Source organism: Danio rerio, chromosome 24 (assembly GCF_052040795.2).
Source record: "Danio rerio strain M-AB ecotype USA chromosome 24, GRCz13ab, whole genome shotgun sequence".
In the NCBI taxonomy this organism is placed as follows: Eukaryota; Metazoa; Chordata; class Actinopteri; order Cypriniformes; family Danionidae; genus Danio; species Danio rerio.
Window position 1 is genome coordinate 31,884,454 of NC_141044.1, and position 21,090 is coordinate 31,905,543.

A 21,090-nucleotide genomic window follows, 5' to 3' on the forward strand; every position below is an offset into this window, starting at 1 on the left:
TCTTTGCAGTTGGCGATAAAGCAGACATGAACAAGCTCCTCTCATCAAGTGTTCCTGAAATGCGAAACTCACCTGGTCTCACTCGCCGTAACCATGTGACCAGAGTCCAGCTACGGCCTCCAAGACCCAAGCTTGTCTCTCGACCAATCAGCATGCCGGCCGAACGCCTTCTCAACCTCTCCAAGGTGGACGAATGTAATGTGAAGAACTCCGTAGAGCAGGAAGAAACCCACAGTCGAGATCCCGTCATCGAGGAAGTATCCGAAGAGGAGAAGCCCAAGTCCAGAGCGGGAAACCATTACAGGAAATCATACATCGACACGCAAACTCTACGGCGGACTTGGGACAAGCAATACAAGCATCATGACATCACTCCGAAAACCTGTCCTGTAGATTCTGGGTCCAATGACACCAATGTTCACACTTCATCACTCACATCGTCATCCTTCTCAGAACATAGCAAAAGCCCCAGCACAGTTCTTGCTAACAGACCCTACACCATTGCTGTGAGGCCTGGACGGACTTTACGTAGGGAAGGAAACATTAGTGAGTTTTGTCCGGTTCCTACAGCCTTCAGGCCCCCAAGAACTCTTCAGCCTCCACCTGGAACGTTCTACAAACCTCCAGGAGGCAAGAGCAAATCGTTAACTGAGGTTGAACTCCAGTCTGTTAGAGCAACCGCAAACAGTACTGAAGAAGAAGAAGAGGATGATGACGATGACGATGATGATGAGGAAGAAGAGTTTGGCGTGGAAGTCTCGGTTGATGAACCTGAGCCAGAATTAGACCAAGAAACATCAGTGGACGCCCATGATACAAGTCCACTTCCACTTCCTGAATCGCCAAGCTCCAGCCCCGAGGAACTCGGACAAAATGAGACCAAACCTGTGTACCAGAGACTCCGATCACGGCGCATGCAGGATCTTGAGCACCGCGAGGCTCATTTTGTTTGAGATCTGAACAATTATGGATAATTTTAGAGCTGTTGGCGATGGGCGAACAACTCGACCGCATGAATTTTTGTGACAGCCTCATTTTGTATATGTGGAAATCTGTTTCCATAACTGTGAAGAGATCCAAGGACGGGTTTTAATACTATATATTAATATATTCCACGTCTGCTGATTGAAATAATCAAACAAACCCCTTGGACAACAGTTTTTACCCAGTATGCACTTAATATTTTCTCTTTTTTTTTACTTTTATCGCATCACTTATGCACCAAGGACAAAACAATCCATTTTATTTCTCATTATAACTCCAGAACGTCACTGTCACTGTGCAATTTCATTTACACTGTATATGGATTTTTATATTGTTTAAAATATATAAATATATATATATATATATTCTGTATATTTCTGTATTTTTATGTTTTACACCAAAACCAAATCGACCAAGCTGTTACAGTTGAGTATCGTCACTTTATTATAATCATAAAAATGCACTTATTAGACTTTGGAACCACATGTTTCTGGCTACTGAATTGTCGAACTACGCGCAGTGTTAATAGTGTTATTCAAGAACAACAGATGGATGTAATCTGAATGTTATACACTTGTTTTGTTAAAGTGTGCAAAAGGTATTTTTTTCTTTTTATACAAATACTGTTAATAGTAATTATTGTTTATACGTTTCGTAATACAGTAGAAAGCTTTCAGACATGCAATTTGGCCCACATTCTCTAATAATATTGCAACAGTTTGCCCAAAGTTTCGTTTTCTTATTTCTTTTGTATGTTTCACGTCAACTAAAATGTCATTATACCCCAAAACAAGCAAGTCAAACCAAAGCAAGTGCCTTCATTACAATCCACTGACACAAATTAGCTGGTCTAAACCACATTTAAGACTAGTTTATTCAGTGTTTCTTGTAAACGGCACCCATGCATCGGATGTGATGCTAGTCTTTTAACAGCATTTTCAAAACGTCTTACCTTCCCTTAAGTGTAAAAGCAGGTACATGTGAAAATACACACTTGTAACTTATTAAAACCACAGCTGATGTCATACTTGATTTTGTGTTTTTACTTGAAATGATTTTGATCTACCTATCGGATTGTACTACCCTCAATGTATGCATACAAGTGTGTCTTTTGTCATTGGAGCATGCGTGTTTAATGAACTGTATATTCTGTTGGAAAAGTGGCGGTGTAAATGCCCAATAGCTTTTTAAATTTATAGTTAAACTTGAGGGCTTTCTCTCGATTCTGACTTCATATCTGACAATCAAGAGGTTAAATGTCAGATTTCTTACATTTTTGGAGAATTGTGAACAATTAGATCTTCTCATATTACTTGATTGCATCTTTATCTGTGGTGGAAAGAGTACTGAAAAATCATACTTAATTAAAAGTACCATTAGTTGCCTAAAGATGTAGTGCAAATAGAGTAAAAGTATCTGTTGTAAATGTTACTCAAAGTATGAGTAAAATCAAGCACTTTCAAAAGTACTCAAGAGTTGTGAATAGTCAGTATTACGCTGTAAAAAGCTGATGCATTTACATGTATTTTGTGCATGTGTGTGTAAACGTAACATTCTGTAGTGCATTAAATTATTGCTCAACAGGCACACAACATCATAAGACGTTAATGTTGATTTCAGTTGACCAAAATTCAATGTCTATCCAGCATCTAAGCACAATATTATTTTGAAGTCCAATAATGGCGTCAAATGATTTTGATATTTGGTTGATTTTAGGTTGTGTTAGAAAGTGATCAAAATACAACGTTGAGTCAACATCCTAAACCAACATCATACTGCCGTCAAACACTGACATTTATTCATCAGGTATGGCAACTACTGTAAAATCTAATATCTGATAGATGTCATAGTGGTAACGTCCACACAACGTCAAACTGTATCATCATTAGACATTGATATTTGGTTGATTTTAGGTTGGATGTTTTCTAATTCCAGTACACAAGAAGAAAATAAGTAGTGACAGCAAGTTGAATGAAAGTAAAGCAGTAAAGGTATCAATACAGCTCTAAAAATGTGCTCAATAGTATGCAAACACATTTTTAAAACTACTTAGTAAATTACAATTCCTGAGAAAAACTTTACAAAATTACAGTAGTTTGAATATTTGTAATTAGTTACTTTACACCACTGATCTTTATGACACAATTGCAGAACTTGTAGTTTTTGTCATGTCTATTTAAGTTTTGTTTCCACCACAGAACATACAACTTTTCATCACAGAATTCTGGCTTTCTTTTTCTTTTTTGCCATTTTGAGTCTCTCAATTAGGACTTTTCACCTCGAAATTGCTGGTTTGTTTTTCACATTTAAAAGATGTAATGTCAAAATAAAAGGGATAATTCACCTAATAGGTTTTTTTTCACCATTTACACATTTAGATATGATTTCTTCAAGTTGTTAGAGAAGCTGACTGCAGTATTTGTAACTTAGTAACCAAGAAAACAAGGCAAGCATAATAGGCATAATGGCAGCTGACTGGTCACCTGTGTTGGGGAGAGTTACTTTAGAAAGTAATGCATTACAATACTGACTAACTCCCCAAAAAAAGTAACTAGTTGCGTTACTTAATTACTTTTATGAAAAGTAATGCGTAATTATGTTACTTTTGTGTTACTTTTTTATACCTGTTTGAGGTTTGATCTTTTTTAGTACTTACAGGGTATTTTTCTTTTATTAAAATATGAGGAGCTCTACATTTAATGACACACTGTATAACCTTCATTTACCTTTTTCTTTTTTTTTCCTTTTTTTAGAAAACTTCCAGACTCTATACATGCCATATACGGATTAATGAAAGTTGAATGCAATGTGTTGACTACTTTTTTATTTTTGTCTTATTAGTTGAGTAAAATCACTGTCCATTGAGACTATCCTTTTTCTTCCATGTGTTCAAAATAATGAGAATACAGAAATGTAAGGCTCTGCCATTTTGGTGTTTGTCTGTTCCTGCAGGGAGCTAGTTTTCTCATTAAGTGTGATTCAACATGATTACACTACGATAACTTTATTTCAGCAAACTATTAAAAAAAAGCCTACAATCTAAAAAATTAACTCGAGTTTCATTAAAAAAAAGTTACAAAAGTAATATTATTACATGACTCAGGTTACTTGTAATGTTACCCCAACACTGCTGGACACGTGATTTCAATCGTTCATATTACAACTTTTTGTTTGCACACTTCCGAAACCACCGCAAGTGAGTGTATAAACTTAATTCTTTTTTTTTTTTGGCCCTTTAATAGTCTGACATCTGCACAGTGGAGTTCACCGCCAACTGCGGCAACTTATCCAGCATATGTTCCACGCAGCAGATGTCTTTCCAGCTGCAACACATCACTGGGAAACATCCATACACACACATAATCTAAGGACAGCTTACCCAATTCATTACATGTTTGGACTTGTGGGGGAAACCGGAGCACCTGGAGAAAACCCACGTGAACACAAGGAGAACATGCAAACTTCACACAGAAATGACAACTGACCCAAGCCAAGGCTCGAACCAGCGGCCTTCTTGCTGTGAAGTGATCATGCAACTCACTGCGCCTCCGTGACGCCCTGTATAAACTTTTTTTTTTGTTGCTATTTTTAATTTTTATTATAAATTTTTAGCTTCCATCTCATTAGATACTTACAAATGCAAAGTCACTGACAGGAGGATGGAAATGGCTGCTGCTTTCCAACATTCTTCAGTATTACTTCTATTGTTCAACAGACGAAAGAAACTCCAACAGGTTTGGAACAAGTGGAGGGAGAATAAATAATGACAGTGTTAATTTTTTGGCTTGAACTATCCATTAAAGTTTACATCGTGTAATTCTCACTCCCCCACCTCAGAATTGCAACTGACCTAACTATAAACTCGAAATTCAAGATACAGAAATAAAGTCAGAATTGCAGCGGGAAAAAACGAGGTTTCTAGGTTTTCTTTGACAGCCCCACTCAATCTTTACTAGATATGACATCTTCATCTCCAGCAAATAAGAGTGAAGAGTTCATATTGGCCAGTTATTGGTTGTTAGTTAGGTCACAGATTCAGTGAAGCGTGGAGTAGCCGCTCTCACACTGGTGAAAGGAGCTTAAATCAATCTGATTACAAACCTGCTTTGCGTCTGCAGCAAGCCTGCAGTCGGTCGACCAAACACGGCCATGAGCTTCAGCAGAAGCAAGCACAAAAGAGCCTTCTTCTCCTGAGGTGAGTCTTGCCACTGTTACCATTTTTACGTGTGTCTTTTAGTTGTTTCCGAATGAATGGTGATCGGGTGTTACGTAAAAAAGCATTCGGGCCTGTTACGTAACAGCGCTGCGTTTGTCTGTTAAACGCTGAACTATATTGACAGCGCACACAATTCATTTCTTGTCTCATTATGTCTCATGATTGGTCTTATGATGAGAGTGTGTACTGTACCAAGGCTATTTTACTAAACGAAAGCCAAAATTAAGACAAAAACCGAAAAAACAGAACTAAAATAAATACATTAAAATCACAACAAATAACTGACAAGATTAGCTAACAACAGTCACTGCAAAACTAACTGAAATTAAATAATTATTATTTTCAGAATTATTGAGCTCTTATTTTGTGGTGGGAAATCTAAGGAATAATATAAAATAAGTATTGGAAAACTATAATTATTATTATGAAGGATTAAAGGCATAAATGGTTTGGTTGCTTTGGATCATACAGTTTAAAAAAAAAAAAAATATATATATATATATATATATATATATATATATATATATATTTTTTTTTTTTCTTTTTTTTTAAGTGCAAATCGTGTAAATCAATAAATGAGAATTCCTGTGGTGATATTAAACCACTGATGCATGTATTTGTTACATTTTTTCGCACATATAACCATCTTGACATGTTTGGTGAAGGTAAAAATGAGCAGGAGTGACTCTCTTGCTGCTTTTGTGCAGGTAGGTCCTGTGTGTGACCCCTGTGGGGGTGAAGAGCAGCAGTCATGGGGACCAACAGCCAGGTGCGGCTGCTCCTCTGGAAAAACTGGACCGTCCGCAAGAGACAGAAGGTGAAATGTTCATTCACTTTACACAAAATAACTATTTTCTTTCTAAAGGAAATTGCTTTACAATGTTTTATATTGAAAATGATTCAAAGATTGATTATATGTGTCTGTCAGCAAACAGTTTATTTTTGAGCCTTTCTAATGGATTTCTCTGGATTTTCACTCAGACGCGGCTCTTTATGGAGATTATGTGGCCTGTGGTGCTATTTATTGGACTGGTTTGGCTGAGAAAAGCGAACCCCCTTTACAGACAACATGAATGTATGTATGCCGATTAGGAAATTAGTAGTTACTGTATACTATTTTAATATTCCTATTTTGATCACTAGACAGTTAAATTAAAGGGATAATTCACCCCAAAAATAAAAATTTACTCCCTGTTTGTTCATCTTTACGTGGTTCCAATAACCTCTGTAGATTTCTTTAATCTGGTGAACACTAAAGAACATATGTTGAAGAAATTTGTAAATATGTAACCATTGACTTCCATAGTAGGGAAAACAAATACTAGTGAAGTCTACAGAAGATACTCATAAAGGTTTAAAACAAGTGAAGGGAGCGTAAATGATGACAGAATTTTCATTTTTGGTTCTTTTTAAGTTAAATATCTTTTTGAAAATGTTACGAATTTACCATGGTGTTTACAGACACACAATACATTTTTCAAGGATATTGGTTTAAAACTCTAAACTCTATATTTTACTCAATATAAAACAATTCCAGCCAAGTAACAGGTCTTACTAACCATCTTTTCATCCACTTTTTGTGCATGTTGGGATATACTGTAGCATAAAAGTAAGTATTTTATAGAAATGGCAACACACACGATGGTTTGCCATCTTCATACAAGTGGTTTGCCATCTCCTGGTTGGAGGAAAGTCCTTACCCACGGTGGAGGAGTTCCAGTATTTTTGTGTTTTGTTCACGAGTGAGGGAAGGATGGAACGTGAAATTGACAGGCAGATTGGTGCAGAGGCAGCAGTAATGCACCGTTATGGAAAGGAAGTAGCTGAGCCAAAATACAAAGCTCTCAATTTACCGGTCTACGTTCCTACTCTCACCTATAGTCCCAGGTTTGTCAACTGGAAAGTGCTCGAATGAGAGCCGCTGCTCCTCCACATCAAGAGAAGTCAGCTGAGGCTCAGGCATCTGTTTTGGATGCCTCCTGGACGCCTACCTAGGGAGGTGTTCCAGGCATGTCCCATCAGTAGGAGGCCTCGGGGAAGACCCAGGACATGCTGGAGGGATTATGTCTCTCAGCTGGCCGGGGAACGCTTCGAGATTCCCCCGGAAGAGCTGGAAGAAGTGTCTGGGGTTCTCTCCTAAGGCTGCTACCCCTGCGTACATACACGTAAAATTGTAGAATATATGCTCAGAAACATTTTTATCAGATAAAAAATACTTGGCAGCACCTTTTGTTCGATTTTGTATTCATACTAAAGCAATTTATTATATCTACAAAAAGAGCCACATCAGGCTTCCATTTTTGTTGTTGAAATTTTGCATCAATTTCCCAAGAAGGGGGAATCTTGAACAGAAGGAATGGAAACCTGTGCAATTTTTGATGGAAACACCAATACTACCGTTTCTTGGCTATTTGTCTACATAATATGCTCCTTTTTTGGCAATATTAACCAGTTTGCTTTTCCTCAGGTCATTTTCCAAACAAAGCTATGCCCTCATCTGGCGTCCTTCCATGGATCCAGGGGATCGTCTGCAATGCCAACAACCCCTGTTTCCAGCACACGACTCGTGGAGAATCTCCAGGCCTGGTGTCCAACTACAACAACTCAATGTGATTTGACTTCCATGTGCAAACTATGCAAAAAGCTAATCTTCTACTGCTCTAATCAATGCATTCCTCTTGCTCAGATTGGCTCGTTTTTGGTCAGACGCACAGGAGCTGCTGTTTGAAGATACCGAGTTTCTGCAGTTGGGACGGTTATGGCAGGAACTTATGGCTATGAGCAGCTTTATGGATACTCTTCGGACCAATCCTGAGGCAATTGCAGGTCAGCAAATCTCAAGTCACCTCAGTTTCCCAGCCGCTCTTTCACTGTGTACTCCACTCTCTTTTAGATTACGTCCTCAATCTGCCTTGAAGAGGTCCTTTCATGAGGAATGCTAAGAAGCTTACGCTACTTCCATACTATTATTTTTAGAGAAAGCACTTCGATTTGTTTACGTCTTCACAGTGCACACAAATAGAAGTCGTCTGGGTGTTGAGTTCAACATTCTTACCCCGACAGTTCTAATGAGTCTGTCCTTGCTAGAAAAACAAACGTCTGCTGCCATCAGTGAAAATGAGATGGATTGTCCTCAGGATTTTGGAATGAAGCCCAAAAGTATACTTCAACATGCCACCCAAATGCATGCAGTCTTGACATAACCTTAGTTTGACTGTTGCATAGATGTTGGCTGTGGAGATTATTGTGGTGCAGCCTTTGCAGAAATTCACATTAGGAGTATGTGGTGACCACAGAGGGAGTGCATGTGAGACCATACAGACTTGTGGACTAAGTAAGCTTATACCAAATGTCAAGGCAATTCCTGGAGATCTACCTTCCTGCAGAGTTCAGCTCCAACCCTGATTAAACACACCTGAACCGATTAATTAAGGCCAGAACTGCACTTATTACAGGCAGCTGTGCTTGATATGGGTTGCTACTGACATTTGGAGGAAGGTAGAGCTCCAGGAACAGAGTTGGTCACCCTTGCTGTACGGTCTTCCTCTGAGTGCACATGTTTCTAATGTAATGCTACTTTTACTTTAATGTAGACAAAGTCCACTGTGGAGCTCACCTTTGTGTAGGCTCAGCAGAAGTTTGCATTGAGGTTGAATTGAGGCATCTGTCCAAAATCTCCATTTTTGCTCAAGTCCATATTTTGGGATGTTGTACTTTGACTATTGAATAGTGCATGCTCGGATCAGAAGACATGTATAAAAAAAGATATAGTTGCTGCAAAAGGGAAGGGGGAAAGCTAAGGAATAGGATGCACTATGGTCTTGTGGACTTGAGCCCAAATAATAATTTAGTCCTGTCCCAAATAGTCCTTTAAACATTCACAGTGTTCCTCTAAGTATGCATGCCATTTTGACCCTGAGAAGGTGTGCAATTAGATCGTATATCATGAAGCAAATGGGTTGTGATTACCTTTCGGAAGTGATGAATGGGACACCCTATGATCTCTTAGATTTTAGCTCAAAGTATATCTCTACCCTGTCCCAAAAGGCATCATGGATGGCTGCTTTGACTGTTGTTGGCTAGAATACTGCTGTGGAGCGTAAAGGCTTAGGCCCCGTTTACACTAGTACGTTTTAGTTTTAAAACGGCGTTTTAGAATGAAAACGATCCGCGTCCACACTCGCGTTTTACCCAGCGTTTCTGAACTGCTCTCCGTCCACACCAAAACGCTGAAAACGCACATCACGTGACCACACAGACACTCTCGGGCAAGCGCTGCAGCCCATGTACCCAGATGAGAGCTGTGCTAGTCGGACTTCTCATCAAGCATCTCCCGCTGGATCTAATCTCACTATATTTATTAAACGGGATATTTCATTCATCTTGTTGTCTTTATCTAACGACATATTCCCTGACTTTGGGCATTGGAATCTATTACTTGTTCTCAGGTAACGTGTTTTGGCTGAGCGCAAAGATAAGTTAATGATTAATGTAACCACGTACATTCTGTATATTGACTTATCGCTTGCCTTTATTTCCTATAATGTATAAACTTATTGTATGTTATACTTTTAAAATGGCCATTATCGATTCTTAAAACTGATACTCAGCAAAAGAGAGGGGATGTTTCGTATTTTCACTGAAATTGAAAGGAGGCAGTTGTTATCGGCTCCGTTTTGTTATAAATATCCAGACAGTGAAGATGACGCTCATCTTATACAGCACGGCGCCTCAACATGTCTGCTGTCTAAGTTGCTAATATTAAAATGAAAATAGGCAGTTCCTTAAATCATGTTTACATTTTATTGTTGAGAAAGTGAAACAACGAAGCCAGGGTGATGTGAATGAAGTTATAAAGTACACTGTTCCCTTTGAAGATTTACCCGTGTCCTCGGTATAGTCTGCTTTTCCATATCAAACTGAGAAGAAGAGACTGCAGCCTTGATCAAACTTGCGAAGTCTGAACTTACACGGAGAGAAAGCAGGACTGAACTGTGTGTGTTGGGCTACTTAATATTCAGGAAAAGCCCCAATCAGAGAGGCGAACGTCTGCAGCCCCGCCTCCGTTTTCAGATGTCTCCGTTTTCCATCATCCACACTGAGACGGAGCAGCAGCGTTTCAAAATGAAAACGGCCTCTCCAGCGTTTTCGAAACGCTCCGTTTTCGGCGCTCGAGAACTCCGGCGTAGTGTGGACGGTTGGCGTAACCGTAGCAAAACTTATGCGTTTTCAAACTAAAACGCATTAGTGTAAACGGGGCCTTAGTTATACTTCCGCATCGAGTGATTGCCGTGACACATGGTGCATACCTTGCACATTGCCGTGCATTTATACTTCTGCGCGCTGTTTCTGTTGCTCTGCATTAACCCTTCTGAAACGCTAGCTGGCAGTGAGGTTTTTATTTTCCTCTGTGTCGAGTTTCTTCACTGGTGTTTTTTTTACTGACGCTACCTTTATGTACAAGTAGCTCAAACTTGCTCATTTAGAGGCAGGAACTGGTGGACGTGGAACAACTTTAATCATAAGAAAAACACAAAACAGGGGACTTGACACTTGTAAACCAATGTTGTAAACACTCACTCCAACGGGTTCGCATAGCGTCAGCCACGGCAAGGGCTTCAATTCAATTAAATTCAGCTTTATTTGTATAGCGCTTTTACAATGTAGATTGTGTCAAAGCAGCTTCACATAAATGGTCATAGTAACTGGATCAGGGTAGTTCAGTTTTTAGTGTTTAAGTTCAGTTCAGTTTAGCTCTGTTCAGTGTGGTGTGAAATCATTACTGAGAGTCCAAACACTGAAGAGCAAATTCATCGATGCATAGCTTTTCAGATCCTGAACAAAGCAGGCCAGTGGCGACAGTGGAGAGGGAAAAAAAACTTTTCCAATAGGAGAGAACCAGACTCAGTTCGGCATGACCATTTTAATTTCTCCGCTGGCCAAAAGTCTTGTGCAGAGCTGCAGTCTTAGTATGCACTTGATGCAGAAGTATAAATCAGGTGCAGCCTTCACGCGGTTCCATAGCTCTCACCGTGGTTGACACCGACACTGAAACGCACCTACACGACGTGTAGCTCAAAATCTGTGATTGGTCGGCTTGGTAGTGCTGATGAGTGTGGGCGAGAGCTAGAGCCGCGTGAACCTGTTGGAGTGAGTATTCACAAGTGTTGAGTCCCGTGGAGGAGCCTCAGATGGAAACTTTTTTTTTGTGTATACCTTATGATTAAATTTGATGCACATCCACCAGTTCTCCCCTCACAATGAGTGACTTTGAGCCACTTGTACATTTAAGGTAGCGTTCAGAAAAAAAAAACACCAGAAAAAAAAAAACTTGACACAGAGGAAAATAAAAACCTCACTGTAAGCTAGCGTTTTGGAAGTGTTATTGCAGATCAACACAAACAGCAAGCAAAATTATAAATGCATGGCAAAGCACAAGGCTGGTGTCGTGGGTCACGCTGATCATTTGACGCAGAAGTATAAACAAGGCATACGCATGCACTTGATGCAGAAGTATAAATCAGCCTTAACTCTAACCCAGAGTATACTTTGCCTCATTGCACCCAAAACCCTTGCATACCTCCTCAAAATCAGCAGTTTGGTACCATAATGTTGCTTTGACAACCAGGATGAGAACTGCTGTGGTGTTCACCACAGGCTTAAAAAATGTGTGCATCCATCTGCTTCCTGTTAAACTAAGTTTAAGCTAGGAACCAATTGTTCAGTTATTCCTACCACAACCATAATGCCTTGGATAATCCTACTAATGCCCAAATATGCTTTAGTTTGCATCAACAACTTATGGGTGTTTTTGCACTACTTACTTTGTCCACAAAGAGTCTACACTGAACACTAGATATTTTCACAGTGGACCCGAGGACCCAGGACCAGTGCTGGTCAGGTACCTATTTATTACATAATAAAACAGGTCTGTGTGTAATACCTGAGTCGATTATGCTCAGGGAGAATCCCATCTACCAGTGATCAGTCAGTGGCACTTTGTATGTGTTTTGTAACTTGCAGCTTATAAAATTAGGATGCAAGCAGGAAATAAGGTGGTTAAAACAAACCTGCAATTATTACCTCAGCTACAAGAAGCAGAGCTTGGTTTCAACAGTGGTCAGATAATGGAACTTGAATTTTATACTAATGCATTAGTCATTGCCTTGATAATGTATGTGTAATGTAAACAGTGATATGATCAGGGTGCAATCAGACCTGTGTCTCTAGGTCTCATTTTTAAACAATGTAACAGCTATAGGTTGGATACGTGCAGCTCTGTTTGGGTTTGAGTCCAAGACTGGAAAAAGATTGTTATTTTACAGGCAGAAAAGAGATGGTGAAGATGGAGCAAGTATTTTAAACAAGTAGGAAGGGAGATTTTGGAGAGACAAAGCTCAGACAGTGAAGAAGGATACTGGGGTGCTGACTGCTTGATTCTGATTGGCTGATGAACATTCTAAGGTGTGCAATAATTGTGCACTGTAGTTCCAGGCAGGTCTTGTCCATATTAATACGCTCACTGACTTCAGTTATTTCAAATCCGAAAACAAACAAGACAAAAGGATTTGGATTTAATGTGTAAGAAACTAGTCCTGCACACAGGAGCTTTATCAGGGCTAAAAATACAACTGAAATACAACATGGAGCTTCATGGTGGCACAGTGGGTAGCATGATCACCACACAGAAAGAAGGTCACCGGTTTGAGCCCTGACTGGGCAAGTTGGCATTTCTGTGTGGAGTTTGCATGTTCTCCACATGTTGCTTTTTAAAACTGCCTGCTGGATTAAGGAAAGTGGGTGGGTGGGTCAATCTGTGCTTCTGAAAATACTATTGGTTGGGTTTAGAGAAGGAGGAGGGTGGGTCAGTGGATCAGTCAGTCGACAGCAGCCTCTGGTGGATTTACGTGAAAACAGCAGGCATGAATGGCACTCGCGAGAGAAATTTAAGATCTCAAAAAGCATACACAGTGGCTTTTGGTGGATTCGCGAAAATAAAAACTGCAAAAAAAAAAAAAAAAAAAAAACATACCCCCTGGGACGCATTTAGCGCTCTCCAAAAATTTATAGTGATACATTTTCAGAAGGAGCCTGGGTTGGAAACAACAGTCCTGTTCAGTGTTGACACTTTGTGGACAAACTAAGTAGAGAAAAAACAACAACACTGGCGTTTGCAAAGCCACAGTGAGTTGCTCATGCATACCAAAGTATATTTTAGGCTTTAGTAAGATTGTCCAAGGCATTATGGTGATGGCAGGAGTGACTGAAGATTTGGTTCCTGGCAGAAAAACGTGTCTTAAGCTTAGTCCTCCGTGCAGCATGTGGCATTCAAAGAACTAACACCTCTGTATCTATTAATAAAAAAAAAGGTTTTGTTATGTAAAATGGTGTCTGGATCCTCTTGATTCCTGGCTCTGATTTAAAACCACAATCTATTATCTTCCCACTTTCCTTTTCAAAAATAAGCATCCTGTTCACGCATTTTTGTTCACTTCTTATGCAGGTCGAGGCATAAAAGTGGAAGACATTTTAAAGGATGACGAAACTCTCACAGCATACCTGCTCAGAGATGTTCCTCTCACTGAATCTGTGGTACAACAGCTGATCAACTCACAGATTCGACCCGAGCAGGTAAGCTGTTTAAATAATTCAGACATGGAGTCAATACATGTAACTGACAAGAAATGAGCAGTGCCCATGCCACAAAAATAAGAATAAACATGAATGAAGTGGCAGAGTCCTGACAGTATCACGTCTATCATTTGTTTACTTTCATTCAGGGTGTAAACTGCTAACATTTACATTTACATTTACATTTAGTCATTTAGCAGACGCTTTTATCCAAAGCGACTTACAAATGAGGACAAGGAAGCAATTTACACAACTAAGAGCAACAATGAATAAGTTCTGTAGGCAAGGTTCAGGTCTGTTAAGTCTAAGAAGGAAAGTATTAGTAAATATTTTTTTTTTAGTACAGTTAGTGGTATATCCAGAGAGGCAATTGCAGATTAGGAAGTGAAGTGGAGACTAAATAGTTGAGTTTTTAGTTGTTTCTTGAAAACAGCGAGTGACTCTGCCGTTCTGATGCAGTTAGGAAGTTCATTTCACCAACTGGGCAGATTCAACGCGGGTGTTCGGGAAAGTGATTTCTTTCCTCTTTGGGATGGAACCACGAGGCGACGTTCATTCACAGAACGCAAGTTTCTGGAGGGCACAAAGATCTGCAGAAGTGAGAGTAGATAAGGAGCAAAGCCAGAAGTCACTTTGTAGGCAAACATCAGAGCTTTGAATTTGATGCGAGCAGCAACTGGCAGCCAGTGCAAACGGATGAGCAGCGGAGTGACGTGCTCTTTTAGGTTCATTTAAGAACACTCGTGCTGCTGCTAACCAAATCAAACATTTTGCTATGCCATGTTGTCAATCGAGCAGATATATTGCATGCCTTAGCTTAGAATGTTCATCAACCAATCAGAATCAAGCATTTAACAGCATTAATGAAAATAATTGAATCTTTGTACGAATAAGAATATCTGTGTATCCTCAGCTGTGTTCACATCACCTCCCCGGGTTCAGCTTAAAGTCTCAGAATCTCAGAGGTCACTGACTCGAAGCGGCCCTTTTTGTGATCATCTAATTAAGGCATGAATGATAAGCAGATTGACTTCACCGCACGCCAGGATAAAAATTCATCTTCTTCTCCAGCATGTAAACAGACTTTGTTGGTGGATTTGAATGTCTCTGTTTGAGACTGAGGCAATCTTGGCTGGTTCTCAAGTGCCCGTTTGTTCGGCTTCGTGTTTGGGTTTCTCAGCTCTCTTTACGGACCCTTTGTGATGTATATATTTGTCCTGCGAGTAATCAGACCCCCCAACCAGTGGCAGAAGGACTCTGATCAAACCTCGGCCTCTTGTTTCCCAGTCCCGAGATTCTTTGTGGGTTTTATTGCAGCGAGAACAAAGCACTGATGGTGGTTTGCACGAGGCCGGTTCCCTTTTGATCTTGTGGTCAGAGAGTAGAGCAGGTCTAGGGGAAGTGATAGCATGAGCAGGAACATCAGGACCCCGGTCACTTTCATATGGAAATGTAAGGGAGAGGAATGTGAGGCATTTTGAAGGCTTTCTCAGAGGTGCTGCCAGTCAGTCAGCGGGGGTGAACAGAGGAAGAAGGAATGTCCTGGATGGATAAGTCCATAGCTGTTAATGACATGGAGAGAGAGAGAGAGAAAGAAAGAGAGGAAGAGAGAGAGAGAGAGAGAGAGAGAGAGAGAGAGAGAGAGAGAGAGAGAGAGAGAGAGAGAGAGAGAGAGAGAGAGAGAGAGAGAGAGAGAGAGAGAGAGAGAGGGTGGAAGTTGGAGAATTTAAATCGTTTTTTTTTTTTTTTTTGGAGCCGTAGTTTGCATATACATTTTTAAAAAATAAACATTTCAAAATGGAGTGATCTTACACTGTAAAAAATGATGTCCCAACACAAATTATTACTAGAGATACAACATATTGTGTTGGAGTCCCCTACAACAGTTTTAAATGCAACTAAGGTCAGTAAACATTGCTTTTATGTCCATTTGAATCAATATTTGGTTCATTTGAATCAATTCAGTGCTTAAGATCTGTTAACCCCTCGCTTACATAGGCCAACAATGATTGGTCAGCTGGCCAAGTTTGTTTTGATTGGTCCTTCTGCATCTTTTGCGCTCATTTCAGAGTGTTTGTATATGTCTGTGGAAGATAGGGATTATGCAAATATGTTAATTTGATCATATTGACATACTTTGGCTGTCAAAAGATTCAAAGAAAGTTTAAAATATGATATCGTAGTGAACCACCCCTTTAAGTAAAGTGTCTGGTGCATATAGAGAGAAGAGAGGTTCTACAGGAGAGTTTCTATATTCATTTGAATGAATGTTTGGTTTGTAGTTTGGCTCGTTGGACTCTGATTGGTCAGCTGGCCAAGTTTGTTTTGATTGGTCTTTCTGCTTCTTTTCTGCTCATTTCAGAGTGTTTGTGTATGTCTGTGGAAGATAGGGATTATGCAAATATGTTAATTTGGTCATATTTGCATACATTGGTTGTCAAAAGATTCAAAAATATAATGACTTGTTAAGGTGATACAGAGCTGACTCTTTTTTTTTTGAGAGACAACATCTTTATTTATCAACTCTGCAGACTTTCTACTTCGAAGCAGGTTACAAACTGTGTATAAGATATTTTTAGAAAACCCATATGATGAGCTCTTTCATTTTAATTTATACACATAATCAGATTATTTAAAATCATTCAAATACATTGATTTGATGCTCAAAGAAAGTTTAAAATATGATATCATGGTGAACCACTCCTTTAAGTAAAGTGTCTGGTGCCTGGTGTCTGGTCGTTTTGTGAGATATAGAGATTACTAGTGATGCAATTATTACTAGAGATTCAAAATATTGTGTTGGAGTCCCCTACAACAAGTTTAAAAGTAACTAAGGTCAGTAAACATTGCTATTATGTTCATTTGAATAAATATTTGGTTCATTTCAATCAATTTAGTGCTTAAGATCTGTTAACCACTCGCTTCCATTTTCCAAAAATAATTGGTCAGCTGATTAAATGTTTTGATTGGTTTTTCTGCATCTATTCTGCTCGTTTCAGAGTGTTTGTAAGTCCATGGAGGATGGGGATCATGCAAATATGTTAATTTGGTCATATTAATCCCATGCAGACTTTGTGTGGCCTAGCTCACTTTAAATTTTGCAAAGTCTGCTTTCTTGTGGACAACATAGAGATAATGTCAAATTCATAAGCAGCAGATATTGTTTTGTCTAATACAGCAGACAGCCACACCTCAGAACAATTTTTGTGTGTTTTAAGCTAAGGGCTAAAGGTGCTTCAGGATGTTTTGAGATGTTAATGATTTCCTTCAATTTTGTTGCCAACACCCTGTGCCCTATCCCGAGTTGAAAAAACGGTTCCAAAGGAAGCCCGATGGTCTTTCTTTTGTGGTAGTTGTGAAAAAAACATCATGTTTTGTGTATTGTATACCTTAATTTTGTTTTTTATTCAGTTAGCATTAGCATTAGGCAGATAACATACTGTAGATGAGGTTTATAAAAAAATAAACAGTAGTTTTACTACAAAAAGTCTATTTTTCGCACTGTTAGCATTAGCATCTGTTGAGATCTAACCAAAAATTAACCATGCTTTTGCTTCATTAACCATACTTTAACCATAGAAGTGTGATTATAATCAATGCTAGATAACATGGTTTATACAGGTTATTAGACTAGACTATTTTCCTGCTAAAATAGTTTATAAATAGTTTTTATTCAGATATGCTATATTTTTCAGCTAATGCTAATTTAATAGTGGGTCAAGATAATTTTGCAACTTTAGTGAATAATCTTAACTAGGCCCCCACAAAATAATAATAATAACAAAAACAATTGTGGCCTTCATGCTATACAAATGGCATTGGAGTCCTATTTGTAGCATTATGGTCGTTGGCGTCTCTGACATGTCAACACACCCATCGTGGTATCCAAAATTTAACCATGATTTTGCTATACAGAACCATAGAAGTGTTATTATAATCAATGTAGAATAACACGGTTTATACAGATTATTAGACTATTAGACTAGATTATTTTCCTGCTAAAATAGTATATAAATAGTATTTATCGTTCAGATATGCTATATTTTTCAGCTAATGCTTATGTAATAGTGGCTCCAGATAATTTTATAACTTTAGTAAGTAATCTTAACTAGACCTCCACAAAAAACAAAACAAAACAAAAAACCTAATAATTATGGCCCTTATGCTATACAAATGGCATTGGAGTCTTATTTGCAGCATTATGGTTGCTTGCGTCTCTGACATGTCAACACACCCATGTTGGTATCCAAAAATGAATCATAGTTTTGCTACATTAACCATAATTCAATCATATAAGTAAAGTTATAATCAATGCCAAACAACACGGTTTCATTTTCAACAACACAGGTTCATTTTAGACAGTATTAGACATTTCCCAGCTAAAATAGTAGTATACATTCTTAAGATATGCTATTCGCCAGCTAATGATAATTATATAGTGGCTCTAGATAATTTTGTTACTTAAGTAAATAATCTTAACTACCCCACCTCCACCCCCCCCAAAAAATAAACCAAAAACAACAAACAAATACAAATACATGCTATATAAACGGCATTGAAGTCTTATTTGCAGCATTATGGCTGTTGTCATCTCTGCCATGTCAACACATCCATCATGTTGGAACATAAACATGACAGTAAAAATCAATAAGCTTTCCAAGATGACCCAACATTGCGCTGCCTTTGGGTATACCCGATTTAACTTCCCAAAGAGATATGTGTGTGTTTTCCAGAAGCATTTTACTACTACTTAACGATTAAGTCCAGCTCAGACTAGCACAATGGCATTAACTTCCCTGAACTCTTAATCTTTTCATTGTGTTTTTCACTCTCTCTGTCAGTTTGCGTATGGAGTCCCTGATCTCCATCTGAAGGACATTGCCTGCAGCCAGACTCTTCTGGAGCGTTTCCTCATTTTCCCCAACCGCTGGGGCCTATATGCCGTCCGCAACGCCATGTGTGTCCTCACACCGCAGCGTCTTCAAATTATCGAGGACAAATTCTACGCCAACCTGGACTTCTTCAAGCTTTTCCGCCTGGTCAGTCTGTTGACACATTTAGTGAAAACTATAATGCTGGAAATGGCTTTGGGTGTAGAGGATGAGTGGGTGTAAACTTAAATCATGTCCACTACACTTGAATTCTAAAGTCCTTTCATTCTTAATCACAACAACCTATCTAGTTAACTAAACTTTAACCACTATTTATTACATGTGAATTGTCAAGTCTTGTCAACTTTAACCTGAGTTAAAACAACTTCACTATTTAAGTGAAGTAAACGTAAAATTTCTAGGCAGCACGAACACTTTAAGTTGAAACATGATGATATCTGGCATCAACAAGGCATTTGCGCCCACAGATCTACTGCTCACTGGATATTTTCTCTTTTTCAGACCATTCTCTGTAAACTCTAGAGATGGTTGTGTGCGAATGCCTAAATGCTTTGAGTTGCTGTAATGTGATTGATTGACTAGAAATATGCGTTAACGCGCAGTTGTACCTAATAAAGTGAGTATATATTGATTTGGGATTCGGAGAACTTTTATTTGGAGTAGAAATCTTGTGTAACATTTTAAAATGGTAAACAGTAACAGTGTCACTAATTTTTGTTGCATGTTCAGTCTGCTCAGTAAAATCAGTGATATCTGGAAGTGGGTTTGGGTGTAGAGGAAGTGCTGACACATAACTATGCAAACTATGAGGGAAATCATATCAGTGCTTGTTTTGAGGGGAGGCAACAGTGAATGTTATTGGTAAAAATGTAGTTAAAAGATTAGCTGTTATTTGGGGGCAGCTAAAAACCAATGTCATTTCATATAAGCACAATGTGTTTATTACATAATGTAGCTCAAGCACGTCATAAGATGTGAGATAAGAGTTAAGTGGATGACTGTAACATTTCCTAGAAAATCAACGAAAAGGCAGCAAATGCAAAAACACAAATTGTGTGAGTCTGCGTCTCTTTAATATGCAGGTCTAGTGACTTTTATGTTTGTCCTTTTTTTTTTTTGGTGATCATCAGCAAAAAATAGACTGGTCAGGCATGTTGACCAAGGACATCTTGATCTAGGGAAAAGAACACAGACAGGGATATTTTAGGAGTAAATCTATATTAAGATTAGTGTTTGATTTAAAATTAAGAGATCTTGCATTGGTGCTAAAAAAGCTTCATAGAGATGTTTTATTGGGGATTTAAAAAAAATCTTTAATCATTCGTTCATTTTCCCTCAGTTTAGTCCCTTTATTCATCAGGATTCACCACAGTGGAATGAACTGCCAACTCATCCAGCATATGCTTTTACACAACGTGTGCCCTTCCAGCGGTAACCCAGTACTGGGAAACCCCCATACACTCTTGCATTCACACACTCATATACTACGGCCAATTTAGTTTATTTAATTCACATATAGCACATATCTTTGGACTGTGGGGGAAACTGGAGCACCCGGAGGAAACCCACGCCAACACAGGGAGAACATGCTAACTGAAATGCCAACTGACCCAGACGGGATTTGAACCAGCAACCTTCTTGCTGTGGTGTGAAAGTGCTAACCACTGAGCCACCATGTCGCTTTCAATGATCTTTAATACACAAAAGAAATGACATTTGCTGTTTGAAATGACAACACAATTCTTGAGTTTTTTGGGGGGGCACAACTTAATTGTTTTGTTCAAGCCACTTAAATTTGTAAAAACTAATAAGTACACTTAATTCCTTCATGTTGTCCCAACACAAAATCATTGTGTTGAACCCAGCAGTTTTTACAGTGTAACATCAATGCGTGATGGATTAAAATAGAAGGTTGGTGATTAATTGTAGTATTTTATTATAATGTTTTAAAAAGTGAAAATAACACTTTGTTTCAGTGGTAAGTGAAAATGTGTTATAAGTTACAGCATTTATTGTAATTTTTATATTTTACATTAAATTATTGGAATACTTATTAGTGAAACTGAAAGAAAGACAAAACATTTTTATAGTGATTGGCAAAAATGAATTGTGATTAATTACATTAATCACAAAATAAAAGTTTGTTTTTATATAATACGTGTGTGGGTGTTTGTGTGTGTTGTGTATATATTTATTAAAATATTATATCTATTACATTTTTCAAATGATCAATATTCCTAATAAAGTGATTTGTAAATAACACAGAAACTAACATAACAGAAACTAATAATTAAAGAAGTTTATTTTTGTCTAATTGTAAATGATTAATTATTGATTAGAATATTTCATAAAATTAAGATGAATTAA

The 21,090-nt window shown here is 38.4% G+C and overlaps 2 protein-coding genes across 9 annotated transcripts in view; both read left to right on the forward strand.

Moving 5' to 3' along the window:
- Window positions 1–2,016, forward strand: part of arhgap29a (Rho GTPase activating protein 29a) — a 111,736-nt gene extending 109,720 nt beyond the window's left edge. For all 4 annotated transcript variants that reach the window (XM_087309639.1, XM_087309640.1, XM_087309642.1 and 1 more), the window contains one exon: window positions 10–2,016. In XM_087309639.1, the coding sequence (XP_087165765.1) occupies window positions 10–953 (944 nt within the window). In that variant the 3' untranslated portion in view covers window positions 954–2,016. The remainder of the gene's footprint in view (window positions 1–9) is intronic.
- A 3,054-nt stretch (window positions 2,017–5,070) lies between these two features.
- abca4a (ATP binding cassette subfamily A member 4a) overlaps window positions 5,071–21,090 on the forward strand; it is an 88,940-nt gene continuing 72,920 nt past the window's right edge. For 2 of the 5 annotated variants that reach the window (XM_087308933.1, NM_001442044.1), the window contains 7 exon segments: window positions 5,071–5,179; window positions 5,908–6,017; window positions 6,182–6,275; window positions 7,668–7,809; window positions 7,887–8,026; window positions 13,704–13,831; window positions 18,673–18,870. In XM_087308933.1, coding sequence (XP_087165059.1) covers window positions 5,952–6,017; window positions 6,182–6,275; window positions 7,668–7,809; window positions 7,887–8,026; window positions 13,704–13,831; window positions 18,673–18,870 — 768 coding nt within the window. In that variant the 5' untranslated portion in view covers window positions 5,071–5,179; window positions 5,908–5,951. 5 annotated transcript variants of the gene reach the window in all.